We start from the raw sequence: 10478 nt of genomic DNA on the forward strand, positions 1-10478 counted from the left end.
TCTGCCCAGTTTCCCCTGGACACCTCAAAATAGCAGCTAGCTGTGGCTCAGAGGAAGGAAGGGAAGAGCACACAAATATCCACTCCTGTAGGACGGACAAAGCTCCTCTACTTTTCGCGGGACTATAGCTGATGTGTGGGGACAGGGCAAACAGTGGCTTAATACCTGCTGAAACCAGGACAGAATTACTCATACCCGCCTTTCACTTTACCCCGTAACCCTCACTCCAACCACACGCTCTCCCTGCTCTCCCCGCTTCCCACGGGCCATCACTGCCTAAGCTACTCTATTGCCTGTCATCCTGTACCCTCCCCCACCCCCAACTCCCCTTCCTCAAGGTCCTCAAAGTGCCTGCTCCTCCACGCTCTTCATCCTCCACAGCGTGTATGTCGCCACGCTCAAGCACACCTCCCAAACATTTCCTCATTAGGGAGGAGGCAGGCAAAATACAGCACCCCCGAAAGAACAAGTCTTACTCAACCCTCCCCTTCAGGACCCCCAACACCTCAAGGCTCCCCAGTCATTCTCCGATTGCCCCTCCCCCCTTCCCATTTCTTTCTACAGGGTCTGTCCCCAGCACATCTAGCCCCCCGCCCCGCCCCCCAGTGCGCAGCCTCCGTCGGGCTCAGCCCTAGCACAGGTGCAGCTTCTGGTGCTGCGCGAGGTGCGTCTTGTAGCGGAAGCCCTTGCCACAGCCGGCGCACTTGTGCGGCTTGTTGCCCGTGTGGATACGGCGGTGGCGGATCAGGTGCGAGCTCTGGATGAAGCTCTTGCCGCACTCGATGCACGTGTAGGGCTTCTCGCCCGTGTGCGTGCGCTGGTGCTGCGTGAGCGTGGAGAAGTCGCTGAAACGCTTCTCGCACTGGCCACAACGGAAGGGCTTCTCGCCCGTGTGCACGCGCAGGTGGTTCACCAGGTGCGAGTTGCGCCCGAAGCCCTTGCCGCATTCGCGACACACGTACGGCCGCTCACCCGAGTGCGTGCGCTTGTGCGTGAAGAGGTGAGAGCTGACGCTGAAGGTTTCCCCGCACTCGGAGCACATGTAGGGCTTCTCGCCCGTATGCACGCGCTGGTGCTTCACCAGGTCCGAGCGCCAGCTGAAGCGCTTGCCGCACTCGCCGCAGCCGTGCGGCTTCTCGCCCGTGTGGATGCGCTGGTGGTTGGCCAGGTGCGAACGGCGCACGAAGCCCTTGCCGCACTCCCCGCAGGCGAAGGGCCGCAGCGCCGCCGGCCCCGCTCCGCTGGCCGCCGCGTGCGCCCGCCGGTGGCTCAGCAGGTGCGAGCTGAGGCTGAAGGCCTCGCCGCACTCGGGGCACGGGTAGGGCTTCTCGCCCGTGTGCAGGCGCCGGTGCTTGAGCAGGTCGGCGCGCCAGCTGAAGCTCTTGCCGCAGTCGGCGCACAGGTTGGGCCGCTCGCCCGTGTGCAGCCGCAGGTGGTTGGTCAGGTAGGTGTTGCGGCTGAAGCCCTTGCCGCACTCCCCGCAGCGGAAGGGCTTCTAAACCCGCCCCGAAGCCCCCCCCCACGCCCACGCCCATCATCCCCACCACCCCGCCGCACTCGCCAGCAAAGCCGAAGGGCTCCAGGCTGGCGGCCGCGGCGGCCTCCGCCAGGCGGTGAATGCGCTGGTGCTGCAGGAAGGCGGCGCCCGGGCTGAAGCTCTCCCCGCAGTCGGGGCAGATGGTGGGCGCGTCCATGATGCTGGCCATCAGGCTGTCGAGCTCCCCGAGGTCTATGGCCATGGGGTGGTGGAGCCGGCGGAATCGGCGGTGGGCGGGCTTGTCACCCCGGTGTCGACTCCCCAGGGAGAGGTGCCGCCTCCAGGGAAGCACGGCAGGAGGCGGCTGCTCCTCTTCGCCCTCTTCCTGGGGGCTCCGGGAAATGCCGACGGACTCAGACAGCCCTGCGAACATCGCCATCTCAGCTACTCCAGCTTGGTCATCGTCTTCCTCACGGAGAGCAACCCCTTCTTCCTCGCTCAGCAGCCCCTCTGCAACAGAAAAGGCGGCAGTGGGGGTGACTATACTGGGCGCTCAACAGGTAAACCCAGAGGAAGCCCGTCTCAATAAGAGGGTGGGCCACGGGGTAATCCCCTCCCCCGGGGACTCTCAAACTCTCTCTCCAAGGTCCCTGTCTCCTCCACCCCCCACTTCCAGCCTCCTTCCCACCTGGTGACTCCTGGGGAAGGCCTAAAGGAGAGCGAGCTCACCTGCTCCCTTGGCTTTCCAGTTCTTCAGGCAGCTGTCTCCGGGCCCAGGCCCCACCCACTGGACCTGAGGCTCTGTTCCCCAGGGCCACCTGAAGGCCTGACAGTCAGCTTGAGAAGGTCAAGTCTGGGCCAAGTGGGACTCTCTGGGATCTCGGAAGACATCTGCCCACTCCAAGAGCCACCAATGCCTTTCAAGGCCCTAGCCTCAAAAGACAAGGCCACCCCAGCCAACCACAAGAAAAGACCACCCGGCCTAACTAGGCTCCGAACTGAGTTTTTAAATATGATTGGTCAGTCTGCAACCGCTTAAGGCGGGAAAAACAAACCAAACACACCCCAACCTAAGGGCTTTACTATGTAAGGAGGGTGGGGGGTTGGGAAAAAGGGGAGGTGAGTGCAGGGCCTGGAGCTGGTGAGTCCAACTTAGAGGCTGATCCAGAACACACATCTGTCTGCCTCTGGCTGCTTATCCCCAAGCAGAGGACACCCAAGAAAGTGACTGGGATGTGAAAGACCATGTGCTCTGTGCACCGTAAGGGAGGGCAGTAGCGGGGGTCTGGGAGGTGTCCTGGGGAAGGAATGTAACCTCACGGCCCTGATCATAAGGTGTTTCAGCTCATTTCTGTCCCCAAGGCATGCACAGAGCAGGATAAAGCAACAAAAGCCCAAAGATGGAACCGAGGAAGCGGATGGAGGCCCAGCGTTTACTCTTTCCAGATCACGAATAGCAAGGGATTTAGGAGAGGCCTTGGGCACTTTGGGTATTAGCCACATGAACCTGGGCAGGTCCCTTACCACTGTGTTTATTTATTTGCAAGCGGGGATGATGACTGTAACTGTAGACCTCTAGATCTGTGCTAAGCAACTCATCTAACTCTCCAACAAGGCCAGGACGTAGGTCCCAATGCTACCTGTGTTCCCTCTTGTGCTGTTACAAGGGTTACTTTATTTTGTATGCTGTAAAGTGCACGCCTGTGAGTTACCCTCTTCACCCATGTTTACCAGTACAGCCCACCTCAGACCAGATTGATGAACAGGCGTAAGATGGTACAGAATCTGCTTAATGGTGTCCTCTAGAGAGCTGCCTCCTAAGAATGCTGCCCCTGGTTATCTCTGGAGGAGCTAGAAATAAACGTGAATGCGGCAACTTCCACCGAAACTGCCATTTTCTCCTCACCTGTGCAGATGTTAGACACTAGTTCCCTCTCCTCTGAGTCCCCTCTTAGAGCTTCATCCTGTGGGTTGGAGCCCATCTCCTGCTCCAGGTGGCATTCTCTCTTGTCTGCATCATGTGGGTTAGAGCCCATTCCTCTGTCTTCTGGGTCCCCTTCCCTGTCTTCAGAGTTCTCAAAATCAGAGCCCATCCCCTTGTCTTCCGAGTCCTGGGCTTCACACACGCCCCGTTTATCTTCTCGTTCCATCCAGGAAGACCAGGACAAGGGAGGTGACCACGGATCCCTGCTCCAGACAAAACACACAGATAAAGTCACGTGAGTCTGGCCTCATCCCCCTACCAGGTCTGGCTTTGATTTCCATGAAAATCAATGGCACAGTCCAATAAAATGTACAGAGTTCCAAGCCCCAGACGGCAGATCTCTGCTCCATCTCACGCTTTAAGGTAAACAGAACTGAGCGAAAAGGAGGCTGGTCTGGCTGGGTAGCAGAGGAACAGTGGCAACTCATGAGGCCACGTGTCAACTCTCACTGGACTACAATTCCATCTGCTTCCATATATGAAGTGGATTCTTCTATTAACATGGCTCTATAGCTTTAACAGTGGGGTAACAGTGGTATTCCCATTTTACAGATGAGAAAACTTAAAAAGAAGACCCCACTAGCCTAAGGCTAACTTGTAAGCAGTAAAGTGGGAATTAAACCAATTGTGCTGCTTCAAAGTTCCATGAGTTCCTTACTCTAGTTAAAGCTTGCCCTCTTCTACACAGATACAATTTTTATTTGTATACAATATTTTATTTACTGAGGTCAATTATACCTCAGTAAAGCTGGGGGGGGAGGGGCAGCTTGCCCTCCTCAAACCCACAGCAATTTTGTGAGGATTTTAGCTAATTATGAGGGGGCCTCTAAGGAACCAGAGGAAAAGTACATTGGAGACACAAGACTAACAAAAACATCGGTATTTTAACTTCTTATCTAAGACTGTGTCACCAACAGCAGCAGCATCCTGGCTCCAGTGAGGATCCGCTGCTTTCCTGTGAGCAGTCAGCCAAGTAGTTCAAGCTTTAGTAGGTCTGTTGGAGGGGGGGGTGGTGGAAGAGATGCAGGGACCCTCCGTATCAGAAGCCATCTCTACACCCTGATGAAATATTTTGCCTTATTATATACTTTAATTGTAGAGAGCCCTTAACAGGAACGTCCCCTGGCACAACTGGTTAACCCCTCTACAGAACAGGCCAACGTGTGAGTTGTAGGGAGACGATGACATCAGATCCCTAAACCCTTTTGTAGATGGCAGGTTTACGTTTCAAAAGTATAGGGCGCCCTGCCAAGACTGCCCAGCTGAGCCAAAAATAATTGACGTCTGCCGTCTATCACTCTCACAGCTCAGCTCAAGGCAGCAAAACACTTTACAGGTCAAGGATCTTGGACCGACGTTGAAGTGTCCAGCTCTCTCTCTGCCTTGGCAGTCCCCAAACAGGACTAGCAAGAATATGGCTGAGCATGCGGCTTTTCCTACCTGCCTCTGTTGACAGGGCTTCCCAGAGGCAGCCCTGGCTCTGTGACTCTTCGGCGTGGAAAGCAGGAATTACGGGCAGCAGCCTTTCCGGTGGAGTCAGCCTTACTCTGCAGCCCAGGGCAAGTCAGTTAACTTCTCATTGTTTCAGTGTCCTCATCAGGGCAAGGGGGATAATGCTACATAACCTTTCACACACGGAGGGTGTCAGAAGGAAACATTAAAAAGCACTTTGGAAAATACTGTGGTAGGGACTCGATACTCTGACTAGTCCAAATGTGGAATTCACACAGTATTCCTCTTTCTAAGTCCTGATGCCATTCCAGCACACCTCAAAGACACACCAGCCCCTCCGTAATTCTGGCAGACCCAGAGCCCTAAATAGCACATTACATCCTTTCTCAGAGCTGATGATATGCTCCCTAGATTAGAGGGAACCATCAAGCCTGCCTCTTAAACATCACAGGAAAATGGCTGGACTGAGGATGGAACACAGCTGGTCCCTTTAGAATGTATAACTGTTTAAAATGCCAGGTCCCAAACACTCAGGATTAGGCTGTAGGAGAAAATCCCTTTAAAGCCATAAACCTTTTAAGAGGTCTATCCCGCAAGGGACTATTGACCCCAAGTCACTTCTACCCATCACCCTCTTGCCTCCTGGAGCTCAGACTCTACAGACAAGTACAGCCCTTGAGTCAGCATAGATATATACACCCCGAAGGTGGGCGGTAGGAGGTTTTCAAACATGTGACCTGTTGGTTTGCTAGTGGCTGAAAGCAGTGGAGAGTTGGGAGGGGGACTTAAAGGGGACCTAATCAATAGTTTCTGCCAATCTGAGACCAGCAAGAAGAATTTTATCAATAAAGTAAGGGAAATCACATAAGTGTGTCACGAGAAATTCATAAAACTAAAATGGCAGGGTATGGTACCCAGAATGGTGCAGAAGTAACTGCAGCCCTCCACCATGAAGGGTAGGATTTAACAGTCTACCCTGGGAAGCAGGAAAGCTTAAGGTTTTACCCCAAACCCTTTTAAGGACAGAGCGCCTTCTCAGAGATCACCTCAGACACAGCAAAAATGGAACAAGCGGACTTTCTGATTTGTGATTTCTTGGGAACCAAGAGATAGTTCATACCAGAGATATTAAATAAATAAACTTTTTTTTTTTTTAGATTTAAGTGGGGAGAGCAGGGAGAGGCAGAATCTGAGTAAGTTCCCCATTTAGAGCTGTCTTACGAAGTTCACAATGCTGCCCCACTCAGGATTAAGGAGGCTCTGAGCTCCCAAAGGGAGCACGTCCAGATCCTTATTCACACCAGGGGAGGGAGGATTAGGTATGTTCTGGAAGCTCCTGTTGCCTAGAGAGATACACTCATGGTACAACATCTACTCAAATCTGTTTTAAAATGCATTATGTTAGTGCAAAACTGGAAATCTGCATGCCCCACAATATGGATTCAGCTCCATTCACACCATCACACCATAGGATTCTAGGCAGCTATCAAGTAACGGAGAAGGCTACTTAGAGGTATGGAAAGGTAGTCACAATATATTATTAGATGAAAACTAGCTGGTTTAAAAATCATCTCATTTGTTTATTAGTATATGCACACCAGTATATAGTTACACATGTCTACACAGGTTCCGAGAGGAAAACCAGAAGATTATTTATCAAAATGTTAAATATCTCTTGGTCACTTCTAGGGGCTTTGCATCATTTAATCTTAACAACAACCCAATAAAGCAGGGTATGATTTTCAACTTCAGAGACGAGGAACCAGGCACTTAAGTTAAGCGATTAGCTCGAGGTCATACAAATCATAAGTGGCACAGCAGGGACAAAGCCCCTGCGGTCCAGCTCCAGTACCCACGAGAAGCTGGTGTGTTGTCTGGGATAACTTTTCCTTTTTGTGAACGTCAGTATTTTCTACAATAAAGATGTATTATTAGCAGCAAAATATGCCAACTTTGTTTTCAATGTGATAAAATACATTATAGGAAAACCTACAATTATTCAAAAGCAGCAAAAAGGAAGACAAGGACAGGAGTTGTGCTTAGCTCAATCAAGAAGACTTAATTCTCAGAAATGTTATCTACACACCAGTATAATCGAACTGTCAGTCACTAGCTATCTAGGCACATTTTGTTCCATTCATTCTCAAAATAAGAACTAGCAACATGTTTTCTGAGACAAGGCCAGGGTTGGCTAATGAGGAAGTGGCAGGACGCTCTGACAGCTTTGCGGCTAAACTGACCTGGGTTCAAATCCTGTTCTTTGTCAGCTACTTCACCTTGTGCAAGTGAATCAACCTTGTTGAACCTCAGATTCTGCATCCATAAAAACAAGCATGCTGCCACCTACCATATAAGGTTAGTGGAAAAGCAGCTGGCACACTGTAGAGACACAGTAAATGGTAGTTATAATATGAAACTTACGGCAATGACTTGATTAAAGAACACACACACACACACACACACACACACTTCGCAGATTGGGGGTCGCCTTTTCATAGCTATATTCACCGAGAATGGTGTTTGGCAAGTACGAACAAAAAACTTCCTCTGGCTTGGCCATTAAGGGCTCTATTAATGAATAGCCCACCACGTGGAGACAAGAACCAGGGAGGGGCTGGCTGCTTAGGTGAGCTGGGGAGGGGGAAAACAGTTCAGTTCCATGTTGGTTTGGAGATGCTGATAACCCATCCTGCACACAGGAAGTATTCGTCTAAAGTATGCGTGGTCCAACAAATCCTGACTTAAACCATCTATAAGGGAGCTCTTCTCCCCCCTAGTAAGAAGGGGTACAAGTTTAAAGGGGGGAAAACCAAACAGAGGTAATAGTGGGAGTAGTCAGGCAAATAAGATCCATTCTGCATCTGGTTCTAATCACTGAACTAGCAGTAATGAGGAGAGCCCTGGTTTTGGCCACCAAAGACACTGTGCTGTGTGACTTACAGTAAGTACTTGCCCCTCTGGGCTTCTGTTCAATGAGGAGGTTGGGTATGAATGTGCCCGAGTCCTCTTCTCCTGGTCATGCCACAAGCAGGAGCATGAATCCAGGGAGGCACCACTGTCTGTTTCGTTAGACACGTTCAACTCCAGCTCGTTTACCTGACTCCCACAGCAAGCTGTTAACTTCCCAGACACCCAAGACCGCCACCACCAAACCCTTCTCTAGGGCGCAGACCACATCAGGGTAGGATCAGCCAACTTTGCCGAGACTGCTCAAATTCTAGTTTTTAGAACCTTTAATATTTTCATGTTCTTACCCCCTTCCCCCCCCCCCCAATCTATAACGTCACTAGGCTCAAGCGCCTTCTAGACAAGCTCAACCCCCTGCGAAAGACGAATCCGATCAGTCTGAAGATATTGCTACACAGTGGAAGTAAATGTGATAACGTATGTTGGAAGGAAGGATCGGGGTGGGAGGGAATGAGGTGGGGGAAGGGGAAGTGGAGCCAGCCACGGAGCCAGAATCAGAACTCCACCCGCCTGAGCTTCTTGGCACCTTCTCCCAACAGCGCCCTCTGGACCGATAGAAACGCAAAACCCATTCCTTTCCAACAGCAAAAGCGCCACCACTTTAAGGATTCAACGTCGCTTCTTGCCAAGACGTTGATGCCCACAAGCACACACCTCTCCCCCACCTTCCTGGTAGATGAGCCACTGGCCGTCCTTCTCTGGGGTATCGTGCGCAGGACCTCCCGTGTCACGCCTCCTGCTGGCGGGAATGGGAGTGGTGGAGTGCGGCGCTCACAGCCCCCTGCTGTCTGTCGTCTCCCGTTGGGATGCCCAGTGCAGCTGACCCTGCACTGGAGCGGATCCCTCTCATTTGACTCCAGTAATTCCGTCGGGTGAGCACCGAGGGTCATCCACCCTGTTTTCCACGTGAAGAAAACTGAGGCTTAGCCAGTTGAGCTCCAGGTGACACAGCTCCTAGGTACTGTCAGGTCTCTCCCCAGCGTCTCTTGGCTCCTTGCCATGGCATTCCCACTCCCCGGGAAGGGGACAGCTGGCCAGGGCGTACCCCCCGGAGAGGAGCGGGCCCACCTGCAGCCCCTGGGCAGGCGGGATGGCCAGGGTGGGGGAGCCACCGCCTGAGAACAGACCTCTCCCCGCCCCCTCCCAGGCGGGACAGGCAGTCATGTGCCACAGCCACTGCCAGGTGGCCGGGAGCCAGGCCGGCGGGGCTGTCATGTCAGGGGAAGGAAGCGGCCAGGCGGCCGGCCAGGAGCGGCTCCCACTCGGCCTCCTCCAGGCTGCAGCTCCTTTCCGGTCCCCTCTGCTCTGGCGGTCCCTTCCCTACCTCGGCGCGGCTCAGATCCCGCCTCCCCCGAAGCCCTCAGTGCTTCCTCCCTTCACTTCCCACGCCCCCTGCGCACCACTCTCTCCCCAGGGATGGTTTCCATCACAGAGTCCGGCAGGGGCGCCCGGCTGCGTAGAATGCTAGAAAAACAATTTAAGTCTGCGGCTCTAAAGGCTGAACTCATGACCGTAACTGGGGTCTCACCGGGGATTCCGGGGGGTTCATCATTTGTCAATCTTCAGGCACCAACTGGGTAAACAGTCAACCAGCCTCTCAGGGTATACAGCCATCGGAGTCCTACCTCCTCATGGGTGAGCCTATGGTCAGAAAGAATGAAAAGGGCGAAGAACTCCACCTCACCATACTGGGAGGGGATGCCTCCACTGAACGGGGTGAATGTGTCTGCACCCCAAGGGCCAGCTGACTTCCCAGTCACACACCCAGACTGTCCAACCCCAAATGCCAACCTCCCAAGTGGCAGACTGCTGCATGAGCTGCACGGTAATTTCAGACACAGCTAAAAGATGACTGCAGCTAAGTACTGACCACTCTCCAGACAGGAGAAGCTAAAATAATATGGTTTCCTCCTTGTGGTGACTGCTTTTCTACCTGGAGAGGGAAGCCCTATTGGAAAAAAGAGACAGTCTCAAAACCAAGGCAACAGAGAAATCCATTTACAGCCCCACTGGCCAGAGCTAGCCTGAGATTCTTTCCAATCTTTATGGTCAAGAATAGCACATATGTCCTTGGGGTCAGGCATTTCCTGTCTAATGGTTGGGCCAGGACCCCTCAGTTTGGCTGTAGGGCCTCAGCTTGTCACAGCTGCCAAGCCTCTGCCACCACCTAACAACTCCCACACAAAATAAGAATTATTGCAATGCAGAGACAGATTCTAAGCTGCTTCAAAGTTAGACCATCTGCCCTCAGATGAGAAGGCACAGAAGCTAAAGGTTTTCATGCAGGCATTTACTCGTCCCAGATTTTACATTTAACTAAAATAGAATATTCTACCTGATGCACAGGGAATACTTCTGTTCAAGATTTTTTTCTCTGCTCTGCTTGGCATCATCTACCAGCACTACTTATGTATAGCCTCAGCGTCTTTTTTTTGTTTTTGCGGTACGCGGACCTCTCACTGCTGTGACCTCTCCCGTTGCGGAGCACAGGCTCCGGACGCGCAGGCTCAGCGGCCATGGCTCACGGGCCCAGCCGCTCCGCGTCATGTGGGATCTCCCCGGACCGGGGCACGAACCCGTGTCCCCTTGCATCGGCAG

General features: G+C 52.8%; 1 protein-coding gene across 1 annotated transcript; it reads right to left on the bottom strand.

Moving 5' to 3' along the window:
• Positions 1-631: 631 nt before the first annotated feature.
• ZNF697 (zinc finger protein 697) lies at positions 632-3627 on the bottom strand. The gene is given in 3 exon segments (XM_024764934.1): positions 632-1496; positions 1498-1987; positions 3384-3627. Coding segments are annotated over 3 exon segments (1599 nt in total).
• Positions 3628-10478: the final 6851 nt, after the last annotated feature.

The sequence above is a fragment of the Neophocaena asiaeorientalis genome, unplaced genomic scaffold, assembly GCF_003031525.2.
Source record: "Neophocaena asiaeorientalis asiaeorientalis breed wild unplaced genomic scaffold, Neophocaena_asiaeorientalis_V1.1 scaffold62, whole genome shotgun sequence".
Lineage (NCBI taxonomy): Eukaryota > Metazoa > Chordata > Mammalia > Artiodactyla > Phocoenidae > Neophocaena > Neophocaena asiaeorientalis.